The sequence below is a fragment of the Microcaecilia unicolor genome, chromosome 1 (assembly GCF_901765095.1).
Source record: "Microcaecilia unicolor chromosome 1, aMicUni1.1, whole genome shotgun sequence".
NCBI classification, from domain to species: Eukaryota; Metazoa; Chordata; class Amphibia; order Gymnophiona; family Siphonopidae; genus Microcaecilia; species Microcaecilia unicolor.
In genome coordinates, this window is record NC_044031.1 from 561857389 (window position 1) to 561879712 (window position 22324).

The window sequence follows — 22324 nt, forward strand, 5'->3', positions numbered from 1 at the left end:
TTTTTCCCAACTGTGGTAAAACGTGGCCCAGTGCGCGCTCAAAAAAACCCGACCACACTACCACAGGACACTTTTTATTGCAGCTTTGTAAAAGGACCCCAAGGAGAGGGAAAACAAAGTACAAACAGCAACAAAACAAGCACCAGGGGTCTTCAGAACTGGGGAAAGAAAACAAATATTTATTTTCTGACCCGACACGGGCCATGTTTCGGCAATTATGCCTGTGTCATAGTCGCAGCTCATCAAAAGAATGGATTTGGGATTTATATTGTGCACTGCGGTTTCTATAGATCAGACCTCTGACACACTTGGAATTATATTCTCAATTGAGCATTGAGTACTTTTTGGATAGCAATTTCTATTTTTTTGATGAGCTATGACTATGATCCCTGACACATACATAATTGCCGAAACACGGCCCATGTTGGGTCAAAAAATAAAGATTTGTTTACTATCCCCGAGTTCTGAAGGCCCCTGGTGCTTTTTTGTTGTTGTTGATAAATGTCCTATGTCACTTTAACATGGACTTTACCAATCATCCATTCAGGTTCTTTCATCTAGTGGAGGAAAAATAAAACATGTTTCTGAATTATTTGAGAGTTAGAATAGTGTTTAATTTTTCAGGCAGGGGGTTCAAAAGTTTTTAAACAAGCATTCCAAACCCTGGTCATACCTCACCCATCCTGGACTTTTCAAGAATCTCAGCTCTACCTATCAGATGGACCTTTGAAATGAGAACAACGTAAACCATGTCTTATAAAAGCACAAGAATTTGAAAACAAACAATTAGATTTAAAAAAAAAAAGAGCTCATTTACTAGGGAAAATTTAAGGATCACTAAAAAGGGAGGATTGTTATAATGTTAAATATGTACATTATTACACTTGTGGAAAAAAAAGCTTAAATATACAGTAAATAAGTTCATTATATGTATACTCGACACTCTGTTTAAGAGAATTGTTGGGCTACTTTGAATAGTAAAGAACAACATCTGTAACATATTAAACTTGTAGTTATATTACACAACTGCCCTGACAAAACAGGTGCTGAGAACACACATTGACACTAAGAAGACATCCTATGTACTTTTGCTCTCAAAATGTACAATACAGAAAAGGGGTCATAACTGAACAAGTTTTCCTATTGTCAGGTTTCTGTTTTTACATAAATATGCACAAGTTCATTCTCCAGAATGCAGCTGTTTTCCTGCAGCAGTTCTAAGCCCACGGAAGGGCTGTTTCCATCACAGGCACTGGCTTATAGTCCTCCACACGTGTCCATAATACTTCACACTGATTCAACTCAGTGCTTCAGCTCTTGAAGTCTTCAGGTTTCAAAAGAATTTTTGAAGTATAAATAAAACAAGCTTGTTGACATTTTCACAAGCTATTTGCAACCAATACTGTTGAAGCAGCCGAACTGCAGTGCGTTAGTATGCAGCAGCATATAGCAGCTTTTGTGCACTTTGCAAAACAAAACGAACAAAAAATAAAAAATAAAAACATAAGAAAATAAACAAGGAAACAAAAGAAAGCAAACTGTCTTTACTGGCTAGATCTGTCTGCAGATAGGAAGACACTGTGCTGCTCCTGAGCCCTTTCCAGTAACTTCTTTTTCTTCTTTTTGTTTCTCTTGTCTTTTGCTTTTTGCGATCTCTTGCCTATTTTAAGAAAAGAAAAAAAGAAAGCAGTCAGAAAAAGAACACATACATTTACAGTTACGTATATGAATTAGTCTGCACAGTGTAGTTTGTTGAATGCATAGACCTCCTTATGATTTGCTCATGGAAACTTGAGAGGCGATAGGGGTTTGAGACCATAATACTGATCTATAAATATTAGAAATGTGCATTCATTATTGAATATTCAGTATACTAACATGCATTAAAAAAATGTCGTTACAGTAAGAACCAGATTCACAAAGCTTACTGTGTTATTAACGTTTGCTTTAGACTAAAGCAAAAATGTAGCTAGTGATGCACAAAGGAGTTTTCCGTTGCTCTAACGTATGCCATTAGCAGCCACCAAGAACACCATGCAAATGTGTTACAATGAGTTCATCAGTATTCTAATGTGTATTCTGGGGGATGCATAGCTCCAGAGTAGCCATAATTTAATGAACAAATTTTTACAGCTGGTCTGGAGCTGTCGGAGAGGAGGGAAGCAAAGCAGGCAGCTGCAAAAGCTGCCTTCTTATGCTTCTTACCTCTCACCTCCTGGCGCCCCCCCCCCCCCCCAGCCGATTATTATTTTTTAAATTTCCACGGCAGTCCAATGGACCAGATCCCTTTCCCTTCACACACACCATCTTCCTGATCCTCCCTGTACCCCTCCCTGTACCTATACTAGAAGCAGGATAGGATCAACAGCTCCTCCTTCCTGCCTTGAGCATGCCTGGAAGAAAATGGCGATGTCTATTGCCCTGGTCCTGTGTACTCTTGCATATAAGGAAAGAAAACTCCTTATATGGTGTTTAGCCCTACTCAGTGCATCCCAGAATGCACTGGGCAGGGCACCACCATTTTATTCTGGACAGGCCCGAAGCACGAGGGAGGAGCTGTTGCTCCTGACCTCCTGCCTCCACCTCTTGTAAAGATACAGGGAGGGGTGAAGTGGTCTTATTCACTGGACCACCAGGGAAAATAAAAGATTCAGGGAGGGATGCGAGGGAGGGGGGGGGGGAGTCAGGGTCAGGGTCCACTGGACCACCAGGGAAATTTAAAAAAAAAGGATCGGGGAGGGTCATGGGGAGGGAGGTCAAGAAGCAGGTGTGTAATGGATGGATCCGGAGGCTAGGAGGTGAGTTGGGTTTTCCAGCAAGGAATGCATTTGACAGCTCAGACTCGCAAACAGTGAGTCTGAGCTGCCAAAGGGGGATCCGTGCAGCTCTTTTTTTGTTGTTGTTGTTGTTACATTTGTACCCCGCGCTTTCCCACACATGGCAGGCTCAATGCAGCTTACATGGGGCAATGGAGGGTTAAGTGACTTGTCCAGAGTCACAAGGATTTGCTTGAAATCACCTTTTTGCATTGCTCACTGTTTTGCAAGTTGCTAATTTTTACCGAGACAGCTGTATTTTATGGCTGCCTTTGTTCATCAGGGTCTAAATAGATGTAATAGAGGCTCCACCAATAAAGATAGTATTTTGGGATTACACCCTCATTCACGAGGTCCTTAAGAGAGGAACTACTATTAATCTATGCTGAGACTAGGCCAGAAGTGGGCGACCTTGGTTCTCAAGGGCCACAACCTAGTAAAGTTTTCAGATTTCCCTCATGAATATGCATGAGATCTATTTGCATACAATGGAGGCAATGCAGGTAAATAAATTGCATATATATTTATTGTAAATAAATTTAAGGGCTGTATATATTAACATTAGTCAATATCCAATATGATTCCCAGAAAATGACCAATATATATCTTAACATATATAAATTTAAATTTTAATCATATAACATCTTTAAAACACACATACATATATAACAAATGTTCAATATGACCCTACATTTCCATACATATATAGCTTATTATCTTGAGCGGATGAATTTCTTGAAAAACGTCTTACAAATAAAATAGTCAATGTTCTCACACCAATGTCTTTTCAACTAATTCTTCCAATAATCGCTCACCGATATCTCCATCGCTATCATGTCATCACTGTATTATAATCATCCATATTCACCTCAAATCCATGCAAAAAATGCTGAGATTAGTTGATAACAATTTAGTTGATACCAAATCCACTTGCATCAATATCACCTCTATGAGAGTTTCCACCGTTCCATGTAATTAATAAACAAAAAATAAAAAGGTTCACTTTCTTCAGTAAACTTTCACAACAGTTCCATTGGTCTCAACACTGGCTGTGTTTTGTTTTTACTCATCAGGAGACTATACTTAAATATCATGCTTGGCTCAAATAATCAGTTGAGGCCCCATACACCACCCTAGTGCGGTCTCCTACTTGAGGAAGTGATACCTACAGAATGACCGAGCATAAGATTTGTTCCCATCCCCACCCCATCCATGTGGGATCTGTCTCTGTCCCCACCCCATCCCCACAGGCCCTGTCTCCATCCCCGCCCCATCCCCTCAGGTTCTGTCCCTGTCCCCGTGGTCTCTGTTCTTATCTGCAGAAGCCTTGAACACTTATGATTTTATGCTTAAATCTTTTTATTAAAGTATAAAAAGGAACAATATGCTGTGCAACTGTTGTGTATAAATTACAAATAGAAAACAATAACAACAATGAGCAGCTATAATAAATCCTCCCACCGTCACTATCCTCTACCTTTCCATCTCCAACAATAGCTGACTTCTACCCCAAGGAATCCTAATCCACCCTGTTAAAATGTCCAGGGGTACAAAATACAAACTGTTCTGTATGCTTTAGCGGGGAGAAATATGCCCTGTGAAACACTGTTATGATTTTTTAATCTGTGGAAAGGTATGGTAGCAGTGTTAGTCCACTCTTAAGGTTATCAATAGAAATCAAACAAAATAAAACATGGAAAAGAAAATAAGATGATACCTTTTTTATTGGACATAACTTAATACATTTCTTGATTAGCTTTCGAAGGCTGCCCTTCTTCGTCAGAATGGAAATAAGCAAATGTGGTAGCAGATAGTATATATAAGTGAAACATCCAAGCATTACTTTGACAGTCTGACGGGGTGGGAGTGGGTATGAGGTATGCATGGGGACATCAAAGCATTTCATTGATATTCTAACAGGATGGTTGTGGGTAGATGCGAGGATGGTGATAAACAGAGAAATACAATTTTATGGTTTATAATGGGCTAGAAAACCCAGATCTTTGTTAAGTCCTGTCTGTTGGGTGTCAAAATATTCAATCATTCTGACTTCAAAGGTCTTACGTTCCTGTATTGTTTTAAAGTTACCTTTCAGGATTCTAACTATGAAATCACTGGTGCAGTGTCCTGGTCTTGTAAAATGCTGGCCCACCAGGGTGGAAACCTGACTGGCACCCATAGGCAGTCAGTGGCCCAACTGTTTGGGGGGGCTAAAGGGGGGGGAGCTTAAATCCATAATTGTCTGATAACACACAGAAAAAATAAATAAATAAAAAGTCACAATTAATACCTTTTATTAAATTTAGATATTAGCTGTGTATCATATGTCAAAGAATAAAGTGGTTGCTCAAAGCATATACTAACCACAATCACTCAACTGCAAAACACCAATATACCACCCATACGGAAAATGCAGACCGTCAACAATATGAAACAAGGGATCATAATATCACAATTCTCATGTAGAGCCACAAAACACCCTAATTCATGTTTAATGTGGGATAAAATGCCATAAATAAGTAAATAAATATAAACTTTTAATGTTGAGCACCTGATTTTCAAAGTGGACATATTCCAAACACTATAATGAAAATAAAATGATCTTTTCTACCTTTGTTGTCTGGTGACTTTGTTTTTCTGATCATGCTGGCCAAGTATCCGATTTTGCTGCTATCTGTCCTCTTAACTCTGTTTCCAGGGCTTCCTTTCCATTTATTTCTTTACTTTCTGCCTTTCTTCTTCATTTCTTGCCTTACATCCGTAAGTAAAAGCTGGGTCCTCTGCAGACTTGACTGTCCAGTGGATCCAGCTTCTGCCTATTTGCTCCATTGATGTGCAGGTTTTCTCCCTTTTCCCTCATCTCATCTCCTTCCTCTGTCTTCCCTCCCCTCCATGCATGTCCAGAATTTCTCCCTTTCATTCATGTGCATCTCCTTCCTGTCTTCCCTTCCCTCCATCCATGTCCAGCAACCCTCCTCTCTCCCCTGGCCTCCATCCATCCATGTCCAGCAACCCTCTTCTCTCCTTTAGCCACCCATGTCCAGCAACCCTCCTCTCTCTCCCCTGCCCTCCCCTCCATCCACCCATGTCTAGCAAACCCTCTTCTCCTCTCTAGCCACCCACCCATGTCCAGCAACTCTACTCTCTCCTCCATCCATGTCCAGCAAATCTCCTCTCCCCTGACCTCCCCTCCATCCATGTCCAGCAACCTTCCTCTCCCCTGCCCTCCATGCATATCCAGCAATTCCCTTCTGTCCCCTGCCCCCCTTCATCCATACCCAGCAAGATTCTTCTCTCCCCTGCCTCCATCCATCTGGATGAGTGGCGCCGTGGGTCTCCCCTTTCCCTCCCCTTGCTTACTATCTGCCCCGCGCCATCTTTAATTTACCTCCGTCCCAGCATCGGCCGCGTCATTTCAAAGCCCGCCCTGCTGCCCGTCTCTATTCTTCCCTCCCTTTGCGACGTGATTCGTTCTGCAGAGTCCCGCCTTCTGACATCATTTCCTCGAGGGCAGAGGTAAATTAAAGATGGCGCGAGGCAGATAGTAAGCAAGGGAAAGGGAGGGAAGGGGACACTCATGGCGCCGTTCGCCCGCCCAAAACCCTCCCGGACGCCTAACCCTTTCCTGCTTCCCAAGCCTCTTATACCGGTCACCTATGCTGGCACCGGCTATTTTCATGTGATGTCTGTGCAGATTGAATCTTGTCTTAAGCATCTGGCCTGTTTCTCCAATATAGCATCCTTCGTTACATTTTTTACACTGAATCATATATACCACATTGGAAGATGAGCATGTGAAAGATTCCTTTATGTTGAATATTTTTCCTTTGTGAATGACTGTGGGGTCCTGTGAAATGTTTTGGCATAGCTTGCAGCTGGATGTACTACAGGGAAATGTGCCCTTCTTTTCCTTTTCAGTCTGAGTTTACTTCTGACTAGCTTGTGTTTTAAGTTGGGTGGCTGTCTGAAGGCAAGCACTGAAGGAGTTTTAACAGCTGCACCTGCCAGGCTGAATTAGGAATTTTACATCAGCTGATGAGCTACTGCCCCTGATGCAGCCATTTGTACTGGCGAAACATGACCATGTCAGGCACTTCATGTTGAAATTATGGGAACTTTTAATTTATTAATAAAGACTGTGTTTTTTTACAAGGTTTGCCTTGATGTTTTATCTTCCATATTGGATTTGGTGGACCATCCATCTTGCTGCTTTTTGACTTTCACACTGTAGCAGGACATGTTTATCCACTCCAACCCTAGATAAGATAATAGTCAAGCACCTTTCTGACCTCATGTGCAACTTTCTTTAAAAGTGAAGTGGAGTGGAGGAGTAGCCTAGTGGTTAGTGCAGTGGACTCTGATCCTGGGGAACTGAGTTCAATTTCCACTACAGCTCCTTGTGATTCTGGGCAAGTCACTTAACCCTTCATTGCCCCTGGTACAAAATAAGTACCTGAATATATGTAAACCGCTTTGAATGTAGTTACAAAAACCTCAGAAAGGCAGTATATCAAGTCCCTTTTCTTACCACCAGGTACACTATAGGGGTGGTAAATACCGCTGGTTTGCTACAGTAGCTTGGCGGTACTTCCTGTATAGTGAGCAGTAAGCCTGCGTTGGGCTTACCGCCGCTTAGTAAAAGGTTTACTTCTTAAACTAATTTGCTGTACCTCATTGCTAGATATTAAATATGTTCCAAAAATGTAATACTGAATAGTAAGTGGATTAGTTTCTGAGATTTCACTTATGTACCTTTAACTCATGCTATTTTAGAACCAATATCATTTTATGCCGTAAGGCCTAGTCACTAATAACTGGGGTGAACAGTATGATAAATGTGTCTTTTAATAACATTTCCCTAAGTCGATGGTTCCCAAACCTGGTCCTGGAGGCACCCTAGCCAGTCAGGTTTTCAGGATATCCACAGTGAATATTCATAAGAGAGATTTGCACGCACTGCCTTCACTGCTTGCAACTGTCTCTCATGAATATTCATTGTGGATATCCTGAAAACCTGACTAGCCGGGATGGCTACAGGACCAGGTTTTGGAACTATTGCCCTAAGTATTTGACCTGAATTATTTGCCACAGATCCTATCTTATGGAATGAGGTTTATATATTAATTCCATGTGTTTCCAGCATATATGTTAACATAAAGCACAATTTAGTAAATCTAGCCTTGTTTGTAACCAAGGTAACAAAGACAATCATCATCCATGGAGATGTAGGATTTGAATCCTGGCTTCACTTGTTTTCATGCCCACTGGTCTAACCACTAGGTCACCTCATGTTATTAGAGCTCAAGGTCTATGGTACTATATTTCCAGCTCACATACTGAAAGAGCAGGTACTTAAGTGGAAAAATCTAGCAAAAAAAAAAAAAAAGTCCCTAGAAGCATCTTCTTAGGTATTCATGCTACATAGTTACTTGACCCATTGCTATGTGATAAGCACTTCCAATGAAGGTCCTGGCTTACTTAACTATGGTGGTTATTTTAGAAGCTTTGTTTTGTAAGTCTGAAAACAGGCATTTAGACATCCATACTGCATGGACATTCAAATAACAATTTTATAAAACCGGGATATGGACGTCTAAAACTGCTGTATGTCCATATGGCAAGGAGGTTCCAAAATATAAATATATTCAACTCCAATTGCAGAAGGGGAAAGGACATTTATAAGATGGACATTAATGTTTAGACCTGATATTTGGTGTGTCTAGGTTATAGAAAGGTACTCCAATTGAGCAGTTTTACACTGGATGGAAAGTTACAGTTTGTTTGATTGTTTTTTTTTTTTTTTTTTTTTAATTGTGAGCCCTCCAGGACAGTGGCATAGCTATGTGGTGCCACAGGGGCCTGGGCCCCCATAGATTTGGCCCTGGCCCCCCTGCCGATGACCCTCTCAAACCCCCTCCCTCTGCCAACCCGCCGTCACCTACCTTTGCTGGCGGGGGACCCAACCCCCGCCAGCCGAGGTCCTCTTCTTCCGGCGCAAGGCTTCATTCTGTTTCTGAGTCTGACGTCCTGCACGTACAATGACACGTACACGTGCAGGACGTCAGACTCAGAAACAAAACGAAGCCTTGCGCCAGAAGAAGAGGACCTCAACTGGCGGGGGTTGGGGTCCCCCGCCAGCAAAGGTAGGTGACGGTGGGGGGGGGGGGGGCGAGAGGGTCGTCGGCAGGGGGGGGGGTCAAAGTTGGTGGTGGGGGTGGCGGCGGGGGGGGGGGGGCTAAAATGTGCCTCCTCACCTCTGGCTCTGGACCCCCCTCCCGCCGAAGTCTGGCTACACCCCTGCTCCAGGGACAGAAAAAGAAAGAAAGAAAGAAAGAAAGAAAAGAAAATTACAAACAGCTGCAGTGGGATTTGAACCAGCATCCTCCAATTCTCTGCCAACTGCTTTAACCATTAGGCTACTCCTCTAACACGGATGTCTATGTGGCCATTTGATAATATGGATGGTTCCTCTGCTGCCACAAAGATGCCTATGTCCCTTGTTTATCCCTGTTCATATCTTGGCCATTTCAGTTTCTAGAATGGATGTTTGTTCTTGGATGCCCATTTATTTAGAACAGGCTGGATGTTAGCAGATCTTGTTCTAAAATGCATGAGAAAATGAACATCCATGTGTGACATAAAGACTTGAACACGCATATTCTGAGCTGGAAGTCCTTTCTAAAATGTCTCTCCATATTACAGCAGAAGGAGAAACCTTCAAAAAATTAAAATATTAATAACCTAACTAAAAATGGAGCAAAAGCAGAAATTAGACACAATTATCTAATACTTCACCCTGGTACTGTTGCTTTAAATAATTCTGTAAACAAACACCACTTTTTTCTCTAACAAAAATGATCATCATGCATATAAAAATAGTGTTCCATAATGGAATATGCAGCATGTGCTCATTTCTGAGTAATACTGTGCATTTATATTGATCAGAGTCTAGTACTTAAATCCAGTCAGCTAAAAAAAAAAGTCAAATCGCTCACAGCTGCAATCTCAAAGCTTAATTATACCTTCTATAAATTAAAAAGGTTAAACTTGTTATAATCAACACCATAAACTTAAGTAATAGCATATGTAGGGTGTGCATAAAACTATGACACATGGTTAGAATAGGTTCAGTGTCCGTATCACAGTAACTATAAATCAGATGTGCATACATTGAAGAAACAAGTTTTAACGTTCATAACTGTTTTCAATACAAAAATCTTGATTTCAGTACAAAATATTTTACTGCATGAACTGGGCAAAGATAGAAATATATCAAACATTCCTCTCTGTGAAGACACATTCACCAATGGTAGCTTGAATTCTGTGGAGATGAAAAGAAAAAAATCAACCATTTTGAAATTTGCATAATAATGTGACTTGCAACTCCCATTCGCCTTCATACCTCATACTCATTGGGCATAAATTACATATCACAAGGACGGTGTCTGAATTTAAGAAAGCATGGGTTAGGTACATGGGATCTCTTAGGGAAAGGAGAAGATAGCGGTTGTCGAAGATGGGCAGAATGGATGGGCCATTTGACCCTTATTCTGCTGTCATGTTTCTGTTTCTAACATTGGCTGCAGCTTTAATAACATAACAAACTTTAACAAGAGCTAATCTTCCATGTCAACATAACATCACCCCCCCCCCCCCACTAGTTGATGATGAACTAGCTGCTCCATTTATATTCATAAATTATTAACTTTCTGTTAACCCCTATGCACATCTCGCAGTGCTGTAGGGGTTGTACCCCTTCTCATGGTGGTAATGCAAATAAGACAAATTAATAGGCCACCACTGAGCCCACATATCACTGATCCAGAACCTTCCTATTTTTAAATTCTTTCCCAGTCATAAGTGATGACAACTGTGACCTGCCTGCCACCATAATAAGCTTCCAATAAGTCCTGAATAGCACTCAAGAAAATATCTAATTCTTTATCAGATAAATACTACCCTATCCAGGCAATAAAGCCCAGGATAGCCTCTCGTGAGCAACTCATGAGACAGCACTATCCCTCACAGGGCAATGATGAAATGAGCCACATCAGCATTGACTCATTTCCTCAAGTGATCTACCACCTTAATTTTTTGTGCTTCCCTCCACACCAGCGTAGGAATAATAGTAGACCAAATGATCATTCTGATCAGCTCTACCGCCTTCATTGTACAAAGGTCATTGCCCCTCAAATGAACCACAACCAGTTGAGAAGAAAAACACCTAGCTTGTAAAAGCAATGGCAGAAGCTGCTCCCAACAACCTGCCTTAGAAGCTGAGCCAACAAATGTGGACTCCAAGTGCAGCCAAGCCCAAACTGATTCACCTGTGCGACTCCTTTGCTCTCTTTTGAGCCCAGTACATATATGAACGCCCACCCGCCAGCGACTCAACCTTTTTAGCATAGCAGAGAACCTACAAAGGAAGCAGCACCACTACGAAAAGAATGAGTGCCAAACAAACAGGGCTCCTGTTTGTATCCACAGCCTCTAGATCTGGAAATCTGTTCCTATACTACAGACATTGGTATACAAGGCTCTCCAGAGGTTACTCTTTTTTTCCCTTTTCTTTAGAGGTATTTGATATCTTACCTTTCTGAGGGTTATTAATGACTTTGGAGCTTTTCTCACCTATCCCACTGAATTTCATTTAAAGTCCTGTTTAGTACTTTAACCAGTCTGCTACAGAAGACCATTCATCCCTTCCTTGAAAGATGGACCCATCACAGCTCAGTAGCTCTTGGAAAATCATCCCATGGTCTAGAAAACTGAAGCACTCACGTTGGCACCATTCACATATTTTTTATTTTATTTAGATTTTGCTCACACCTTTTTCAGTGGTAGCTCAAGGTGAGTTACATTCAGGTACTCTGGATATTTCTCTGTCCCAGGAGGGCTCACAATCTAAGTTTGTACCTGGGGCAATGGAGGGTTAAGTGACTTGTGTGATGTAGCCACACATTCAGCTCCAGGATGCGAGCTTCCCTCATTTGGTCTTTACCTTCAACAGGAAGGATCAATGAGAACATTGCCTGTGCACCTAAGTGCTTCACCTTCACCCAGAGCCATGAAGTCATGTTTGATATGTTCAGTAGGATACATGGATGAGCAGCATATGATAGTTGCCAATAGGCTTGATGAATCTCAGCAAATTTTCTGCTAGATCTCAAACCTTGGCATCAGGCAAATAGCACACCTCCCAAGACATCATGTCTGGTTGGCAGATGGGTGCCTCTGTACCCTCAAAAGAGAATCACCAACCACCACTACCTTCCACTTCTTATTGGCCACCAATCCAGCAGCTTTGGAATTCCTCCTGTTCTTGAGAAGTTTTCAGCTCTTCTACCTCCCGGGCTGAGAACCAATTCTTCAGTTCAACAGAAGATGGTTGGGGGGTTGATTTTGCAGGAACTGATGACTTGTGTTCAGCTGTCCTCTTTCTGCACAAGATCTCCTCTTCCTTTGCTGGAGATCCCCAATGTTTCAACATGCATCTCCAGGATGAATTTCTGGTTGTCACAGATGCTTCTTAGTCTTGCCACTTCCTCTCTTCGTTTTTGCAGTTCTTTCATGAGGGATTCAATGTCCATACATTTATCACATGAAAGCAGATCCTTGCCTTGGACCAAGCATTCAGTCCGGACAGAGGCAGAAGCTGTAATGAGAGCAGCAGCTTGAGAGGCACAGTGTTTCTTTGCCACACTTCAAGTGTAGTAGCTTTTTGTACCTGTGGATAAAAAAAAAAAGGCCTACCAAAGTCCCAACACTATTTTTTCCTTCACATATTCTATAAGTTACAGGAAGCAGGTCGTTTTACTGTGAAATCTAAGAACCTGTTCAGATTTACTCTGTGGGTGTAGTTCAGTGTACTTCCTTGCCTATTATTGGGATATACAGCGATTTAGGTTATCCTTTCAGGCTTTAGAATTTATTTTTTTTTTAGTATCTGATGTGTAGTGTGTTTGGTTGTAGGCCTAATTCAAGTGATTAATCTCACAAAGTTGAGACCCAGAAATAAAACTGATCTCAATTAATAGGTAACAGTTAAGCGACAATGATTTTTTGATTATCCATCCAACAATATTACTACTGCTAACAGTGCCAGGAGGACCAGATCTCTATAGAGTATACATGAAGAGTTTGACTTCTTTACCCCTTTTGAAGTGGGAGTAAAAGGATAAGCCTATAGTAAACTGATGAACAAGTTTAAGGGAAAGAGACGGTAAACTAATATCCTTCTATTAGAGGTATATAAAAGTAGTAACAAACCTGTGTGATAGATAGATAGATAGATAGATGTAAAAAGAGATCCTTTTAACCTAAAACAGGATAACTACCTAATAAAAAGCAGAAAGCTGAAGAGTCACTGCAATCAGTAATGATTTGCTCTCAAAACTCAGCTCTCAGAAACAGCTGCAATTTGGATAGAATTAATTGTTGGATATAGACAGTGGATTAGGCAAACTATATAAGAAGTTTCACCCTTGGGTTGGTGGGCAGGCCTAAACTACCAACGTGTTAGCTGTGAAATCTATCTCCAGAGCTATATTAAACCACCTTACTACACCGCTGTAACAAAAGCCTGCCTCCAAGACCAGGTAAAAGGTGGAGGAAGGGGCAGGAGGCTAATACAAAGCAGGGGCACAGCCACACTTCGGTAGGAGGGGGGTCCAGAGCCCAAGGTGAGGGGGCACATTTTAGCCCCCCCCCCCCCGCTGCCACCACCACCAACAACTTTGAACCCCCCTCTCGACCCCCCTCTCGACCCCCTCCCTCCGCCGACCCTCTCGATCCCCCTCCCACCGTCAACCCTCCCCTGCCACTACCGTCGCTTACCCCAATCTCCGCCAGCCGAGGTCCTCCTTTTCCCATGCAAGGCTTCATTCTGTTTCTGATGCCAGCAAAGGTAGCCCATGGTGATGGCAGCAGTGGGGGAGGGTCGACGTTGGGAGGGAGATCGAGAGGGTCGTCAGCAGGGGGGTCCAGGGCCAAATCTATGGGGGCCCAGGCCCCCGTGGCCCCACGTAGCTACGCCACTGATACAAAGTAACTTTTAAAGTAGGAAAGGCACAGATAAATCTTTGATTTCTACCAAGACCATTGCTAACAATCAAATATCAAAGATTTAACAGTTTTAACATAGTATAAACAGTGCACAAGATAAAGGTAAACAATCAAATATCAGAAATTTAATTCTTGCATTTTTTGCTATTGTTATTTTTGTTATTAAGAACATGAGTTATTTCTCAATTGTCTCACTGCCAGAATCTCTGAACCCACAAAGGAAAGTTTCAAAGTCTAGCCTAGGCATGTAAAACAGCATGTTCCCCATACTCCGAAATTCAGACTTTGAAGACTATCTGTCAAAAATATATATTCGTATTTTGTCTCAGGTATTAGGGTTATCTACTGAAATATTCCCACCTGTTACTCATCTCTATTAATTGTCTACTGGTAGAAAGGGATGATCTCAGTCTCAGAGAAACGCACAGGAAATTGATGTATTGAATGTATATACCCTACTAGAGTTTTCAGATTCTGAACTAGTGGTTTGTGCTATTATGATGGAGACCCTGACATTTGGCTCAAATAGAGGGGCCCTTTTACTAAGGGGAGTAGGCACCTACGTGCGTCCAACATGCGTCAATTTGGAACTACCACCAGGCTACCGTGTTCCCCAGGTGGTAATTCCATTTTTTACACGTGTCCGAAACACACAGCAGAAAATATATTTGTTTTATTTTCTACTGAATGGTGTTAACCGGGCGATACTCAGCAGTATATGTGCGCTGACGATTATTGTCCGGTCAATGCATGAGACCTTACCACTAAGTCAATGGGTGATCGTAAGGTCTCAGGCCCAAAATGGACGCGCGCTGATTTTTATTTTGCCACACATCCATTTTCGGCAAAAAAGGCCTTTTTTGCAGGTGTGCTGAAAAATTGACCTGTGCATGTCAAATACATGCGCCTACACCAGTGCAGGCCATTTTTCAGCACACCTTAGTAAAAGGACCCCAGAGATTGGTTTTTCAAGATTAGTTAAAAAATCATGACAGGTTGTTCTTTGACCTTAAAATAAGAATATTCCTGAAATATCTAAAGAAAAGATGAAACGGTTTACGTTTCCTCTGCTGTAGGGCCAGAGTGATACAGTTAGGAAATGCTAGAAGTTTTTTCCCTCAAATTTCCATGTAAGTTCATTGTTAAATTTCATTCAGTGAAATGTGTGTTTGTGAGGTTTTTTATATTTTTATTTTTTGAAGCAACAAAATTACCTCTTTTGTGACCACCAAGAGGCTGACTTTTGAGATACCTGTAGCCACTACTTGAATATGGCTAATATAGAGCTGTCATAGAATTAAATCTTGAAGTGGAAGTTTTCCTGCCTGCTTCCTTAAGATGTTTTCTGAGTTTTCCTTTGAATTATTTCTTGGAGTCTCCAATTTGCTGTGATCTTCAGTAATTTGATGATGGGTATATTTCTTTTTCCTGTATAATACTAGTTCTACTTTGATATTCAAGTGCTTACTTGTCAGGTATTTGTGACTTGGATTGGCCACTGTTGGAAACAGGATGCTGGGCTTGATGGACCTTTGGTCTGTCCCAGTATGGCAATACTTATGTAAAGTGCTATGGACAGGATATTGTTTTTTTTTTATAAAATGAAAATGGTTAATATAAACAAAACATTATGATTGTTTAAATGTTGTTTTCCTATTAATAAAAAATGATAGGAATAATTTACTAATTTGTATGTCCATTAATTGATTATAATTTGTAGGAATAATTGATCAATTTGAATTTGATACCCCAGTTTGCATTGACATTGTAAAAGTGCATTATAGTATAAAAATTACATTACAATGTGGGCCCAGCAAATTTCTTATGTCCTGACCTACAGGGTGCTTACATGTGATCCATTTTGTCCTATTATATATCTACTACAAGCCAATGACACAGATCAGGTCTATGGACTAAAATTCTATATCTGCATAGGTAGGAGTAGTAATAAATAATTTTTTGCATGTATAGGCCAGAGGCCTCATAAAAATTCTTCATCCATAGAAGTACATATTGTGCAATTAAAGTGCATACTTCTATATTACTTTAAAGCAGGTGTATTTAGGGAGACGTTTGGGCAGACCTTGAGCGGAGTTTCGGACTTCTGCTGGTGAACTACTGTAGATTTACATTTTCTGAAGAGCGCCTCCTGGCAGTCTTAACAATTATTTCACTTGCTTGTTTTGTTACCCCTGATGCATCTATTTGGGGAAAGCATGGGCATATTGGAAGTTTTATTCTCTTGAGTTTTAATAAAATGTTCACAAAATAATTGACAATGGTTTTACTATTTTAGTTTTTGAGACCAGTTTATTTGTCTTCTACAGTAAATTGTTGTACTAATAGGCTGTGATATGGGCATAAATATTCAGTTCACTTTTTGTTCATTTAGATTTTTATTTTGAGGGGGGAGGGGAGGTGTTCTGTTCAGTTCACTTTTTTTCCCTCACAGGCAAATTAATTGTATGCTTGTTAAGCCATAGGTTAGGATAGATGCAATTGATTTTACATGCACTACAATTTTTTCAAGGTGCCCAATGATTCCGAACCAAATGTGTGCTAATGAATGCACATCCCTATTATGTCTAAACAAATTTCAGCAGAATAGATACCTCACCAACATACCAAATTCTCATTTGCTGCAAATGCATTCAAGTACTTACTGCCTGACGATCATATCAGGTAGCTCTGCAGGTCAAAAATCAAACATGCAACAGATTCTTACACAGACAGGCATCGTGCCCCATAATTTCAAGCTTAGCTCATCCCTACTCTTAACACTTACATACCAGAAAACAATTTAGTCCAAGGTCATAAGCCTAAGTCTCATATTGCTATTCTTGAGAAACAAAAGCAGTTTATGATTCTTAGTGGTGCTGTATTACACATAAGAGTTGCAAAGTTGTGTTTGATCTAATCAATTTATACAATTATCCCCCTTAGAGACAAAATTAAAATAAGATTTGGGTTTAATACAGTATGCTAGCATCCATCATAATTACTGCCAATAAGTGGCATTATTTGGTGATCAAATCTATACTTGCATCATGGTGGGTGACCACAAATGAGATTATTCTTTCAAATGTTTCTAGATGGCTACTTTTTCATTTATCCAACCTGAAGATCAGTAAGTGGTTTACTGTAATGACCTGGGGTTTGTGATTAAACACGTGAAATGCTAATGTAACAGGTGAACAATGGTAAATCTGATCTCAGTACCACATCATCAGTGAAATACCTCTGTTTCCCACAGCAAGTATTCCAAAATGGAAAGAGAAGTTGTCAGATAAGGACTATTTAGTGTACGTAGCCTACTTCATGCCTTTCCAATGGTTCAAGGTGAGTTACATTCAAGTACAGTAGGTATTTTCCTTGGCTTCCGGACTAATTTGTACCTGAGGCAATGGAGAGTTAAGTAATTTGCCCAAGATCACAAGAAGCAGCAGCGCCATTATTTCAATCTGTTTCCCTGGTTCTAATCCCACTGTTGTAACCATCAAGGTCACCGCTCCACTCCTGTGCTGCCACAGGTCTAAATCTGTGGTCTTCCTCCTCCATCCTTTGGCCTTAGACACTCTTGCACCTTTGATGACCCGCCCTGTAAGGCGTATAAAGCCCCAATCTTGGCTGACTTCTAATATCCGCTACCTACATTCCTGTACCCGCTCCGCCGAACGCCTCTGGCGGAAATCTCAGGCCCTTGCTGATTTCTTACACTTTAAGTTCATGCTGACCTCCTTCCAATCTGCTCTTTTACGTGCCAAACAGGATTATTATATCCAACTGACCAACTCTTGGCTCTAATCCTCGACTTCTCTTCACCACATTGAACTCTCTCCTCAAGGTGCCCCCTCCCCCAACTCCCCCTTCATTATCTCCTCAGACCCTTGCTGAATTCTTTCACAACAAGGTTCAAAAGATAAACCTTGCTTTCTCTACCTCACCATCTCTCCCTCCACTAGTCCGTTCCCCTCTCTCTCCTTCCCCTCATTCCCTTTCCTCCTTTCCTGAAGTTACTATTGAGGAAACTACACTTCTCCTTTCTTCCTCAAAATGTACCACCTGTTCCTCTGATCCCATTCCCACCCACCTTCTTAATGCCATCTCTCCTGCTCTTATTCCTTTTATCTGTCACATTCTCAACCTCTCACTTTCCACTGCGACTGTCCCTGCTGCCTTTAAACATGCTGTGGTCACACCTCTCCTTAAGAAGCCTTCACTCGACCCTACTTGTCCCTCTAATTACCGACCCATCTCCCTCCTTCCTTTTCTCTCCAAATTACTTGAGCTTCAAGTTGCATGCCGTTTATAGAATAGCGCTTAGAATCAACTTCTGTTCCTAACTGAGGGGTCCTTCTACTAAGTCCAGAAGCAGAGCCAGGTTGACAGCGCGAGGGGAGCGAAACCGGCGCAAGAGTGGATTTCTGCCAGCGCTGGCGCACATTTTCAATGCAACATGATGAGAAAAAAATAGGCGCCGGTGCCAGCAGAACTCCATTTGGAGGAGCGGCCGCTCCCCTGGTGCCCCACATAGCTACGCCACTGACTAAGTCCCGTAGGCGCCTACGTGCGTACAACATGAGTCAAATTGGAACTACCGCCCAGCTAACGCATGCCCCGGGCGGTAATTCCATTTTTGACATGTGTCCAAAACACGTGGTAGACGTTTTCTACCACGTGGTGCTTACCTGGCAGTAATCAGCTGTGTACACGAGCTGATGGTTACTGCCTGGTTAACGCGTGAGACCTTACTGCTAAGTCAATGGGTGGCGGTAAGGTCTCAGGCCAAAAATGGACGTTCGCTGATTTAAACTTTGCCACAGGTCCATTTTCAGCCACAAAAAAGGTCTTTTTTTTTTGCAGGCTCGCTAAAAAATGGACCTGTGTGTGTCCAAAATACACGCCTACACCAGCGCAGGCCATTTTTCAGCGTGCTTTAGTAAAATGGCCCCTGTGTGTGCAAGGATTTACACCAACTGAAACCTAGTATAAATCCGGGCACATAAATTAATGCTGCACATATCTTTTGTGAATGCCCTTGACCCGCCCATGCCCCTCCTATGACCATGCCCCCTTTTGTGTTGCATTTCTGCATAGGCCTTTATAGATAGCATTTAGCAAGATGCACACACAAATCCAAATTGTTCGCAATTAATGCCAATTGTTAGCACCCAATTTTTGGCACTAATTTAGCCAATTTATTTGCATTCACATCTCAGGATAGCAGGCAATTTTGAGCACATAAATTTGGGCACAATTTAGAGAATCCGGGGAGGGCAGCACAAGTTCAGCACCTAGAAGCAGCATGCTGAGTGCTAATTTTTTAACGTTATCTGTGTTTCAAGATTCCATTATACAGTAAGTATGATTTCTTTAATGGCAATTACAGAATACTAGCATAAGTACACATTTAGGTGCTTAACTTTAGGTATGACCACTAATTCCATATCGAAAACTGGCATCTATGCTTGCGCCAGTGGCATAGCTACATGGTGCAAGGGGGCCTGGGTCCCCCAAATTTCCTCTGGGCCCCTAGTTTTGCTGGTGGGGCTCTCCAACCCCCAGCAGCTGAAGCCTTGTCCAGTGCCGGTCTCCGGCATCGCCATGTTGCCTGCCCTGCTTTGTCTTCCCCTCTTGTCCAGCACACTCCATTTAGTGAAACTGAGCATGGCCAATTTCACTAATAGGAGCGTGCAGGACATGAGGGGAAGAGAAAGCAGGGCAGGCAACATGGTGACACTGGAGACCGGCACTGGACAAGGCTTCAGTTGGTAGGGGTTGGGGACTCCCGCCAGCCAAGGTATTTGCAGCGGCAGGGCGGTGAGGTGGGGGGGGGGGGGGGGGGGGGGTGGCAGGGTGGTAGACCAAAATGTGCCCCCCCACCTCGGGCTCTGGTCCCCTCCCACAGCAAGGTCTGGCTCGCGCCTAAATGGGGCCAGATATGCACATAACAGAATATTCTATAACATTAGCATGTAAGTGATGGACATGCCACTGATCCTCCCACATCCACAACCCCTAGCAGTTACACGCTAAAGCAGTGGTTCCTAACTCTGATCCTGGAGGCACCCCAGCCAGTCAGGTTTTCAGGATATCCACAATGAATATTCATGAGAGATTTGCATGCAGTTATTAATACACATGTGAACTGTGAGAAATTGCAGGAAGGAAATTGGAAGACTGGGCATCCAAATGGCAGATAAAATTTAATGTGGACAAGTGCAAACTAATGCTAGGTTCCACTTTAGGAGTCACCATCCATTGTGGACAATACATTGAAATCTTCTGCCCAGTGCACGGTGGTGGTGAAATTATTAAGAAAGGGATAGAAAATAAGAAAGAAAATTATGATGCCTCTGTATCACTCCATGGTATGACCTACTTGGGTATTGTGGGAGATTCTGGTTGTCATATCTCAAAAAAGATATATTACAATTCTAAAAGGTTGAAAGAAGGCTAGCAAATTGATTAATGGGATGGAACTCCTCTCATAAGAGGACAGGCTTAGGAGGTTATGGCTCTTCAGTTTGGAGAAAAAATAGCTGAGGCAGGATATGATGGAGGTGTACAAAATAATGACTGGAGTAGAATGGACAAATGTAAATTAATTGTTTACTCTTTCAAAAAGTTCAAGGACTAGGGGACACTATTAGGTTAATGGTAATACTTAAAACAAACAGAAGAAATTCTTTTTTTCATTCAATGAATAGTTAAGCTCTGGAACTTGTTGCCAGATGATGTGGTAACAGTTAGTGTATCTGGGTTTAAAAAAAGGTTTGAACAAGTTCCTGGAGGAAAAGTCCATAATCTGCTATTAAGATATTTGTTTGTTACATTTGTATCCCACATTTTCCCACCTATTTGTAGGCCCAATGTGGCTTACATAGTACCGGAGAGGAGTTTGCAGACTCCGGTGTGAACAAATACAAAGTGATGTTGTGGTAAGATAAAGTTCATGTGGCACAGCCACATTAGGGCATAGTATAATGGCAGAGTTGTGTTATGTCCATTACGTACTTTTGTTGTGTTGCAGATATCAGGCATTTATGTTGGATCGGTAGGGTATGCCTTTTAAACAGGTTGGTTTTTACTGTTTTCCGGAAGTTTAGGTGATCGTACATAGTTTTCAAGGCTTTTGGTAATGCGTTCTACAGTTGTGTGCTAATGTAGGAAAAACTGAACACGTAGGTTGATTTATATTTGAGTCTTTTGCAGCTTGAGTAGAGCATATTTAGGTACGTTCGTGTTGATTCGGATGTGTTTCTGGTTGGTAGGTCGATCAAGCCTGTCATGTATCCCTTGGCTTCACCGTAGATAATTTTGTGAACCAGAGTACAGATTTTGAAAGCAATGTGTTCTTTGATTGGGAGCCAGTGTAGTTTTTCGCAGAGGGGTTTTGCGCTTTCAAATCGCGTTTTTCCGAAGATAAGTCTAGCTGCCGTGTTTTGAGCAGTCTGAAGTTTCTTTAAGGTTTGTTCTTTACATCCCGTATAGATTCCATTGCAGTAGTCTACATGGCTTAGTACCATTGATTGTACCAGGTTGCGAAATGTTTCCCTCAGGAAGAATTGCTTCAGGCGTTTGAGCTTCCACATTGAGTGGAACATTTTGTCGTGGATGTCACTTGGTTCTCTAGTGTTAAGTAGCGATTCATTGTAACGCCGAGGATTTTCAGTCTGTCTGAGATAGGGAGGGTGTAATCTGGGGAGTTGATGATTGTGGGGTTGTCTGCACTGTGTTGGGATGAGAGGATGAGACAATGTGTTTTTTCTTTGTTGAGTTTTAGTTGAAATGCATTAGCCAAAGAGTCCATGATGTTAAAGCTGTTCTTGATTTCGTTGGTGATTTCTGTCAGGGTAGATTTATAAGGAATGTATATTGTGACATCATCTGCATAGATGAAAGGGTTAAAACCTTGGTTGGATAAGGACTTGGCTAGTGGGGTCATCATTAGGTTGAAGAGGATTGGTGATAGCAATGATCCTTGTGGTACTCCACAGTCTGCTCTCCACAGTGATGATATGTTTGAGTTTGATTTTACTTGATATGTTCTTTTGGTTAGGAAACCCTTGATCCAGCTAAGTATGTTTCCACCGATCCCGAACTTATCTAGTAATCTTATTAATATAGTATGGTTTACCATGTCAAATGCACTAGACATGTCGAATTGGAGGAGGAGGATGTTTTTGCCTATTGCTATTTCCTGCTTGAATTTGATTAGAAGAGTGAGTAGTACAGTTTCTGTGCTGTGGAGGGCACGAAAACCTGATTGAGACTCGTGTAATATTGAGAATTTGTTTATATAATCTGTGAGTTGTTTGGCTACCATGCTTTCCATCAGTTTGACTACCAACAGGATGGGTGCTACTGGACGGTAGTTAGTGATTTCATTTGTTTTTTTCTTGGTGTCTTTTGGTATCGGGGTGAGTAGGTTGTTGCCATTT

At 41.7% G+C, this 22324-nt stretch overlaps 1 protein-coding gene across 3 annotated transcripts in view; it reads right to left on the minus strand.

The window, feature by feature from the left end:
- Nucleotides 1-609: 609 nt before the first annotated feature.
- RSPO2 (R-spondin 2) overlaps nt 610-22324 on the minus strand; it is a 282966-nt gene continuing 261251 nt past the window's right edge. For all 3 annotated transcript variants that reach the window (XM_030190203.1, XM_030190201.1, XM_030190202.1), the window contains exon 6: nt 610-1660. In XM_030190203.1, coding sequence (XP_030046063.1) covers nt 1545-1660 — 116 coding nt within the window. In that variant the 3' untranslated portion in view covers nt 610-1544. The remainder of the gene's footprint in view (nt 1661-22324) is intronic.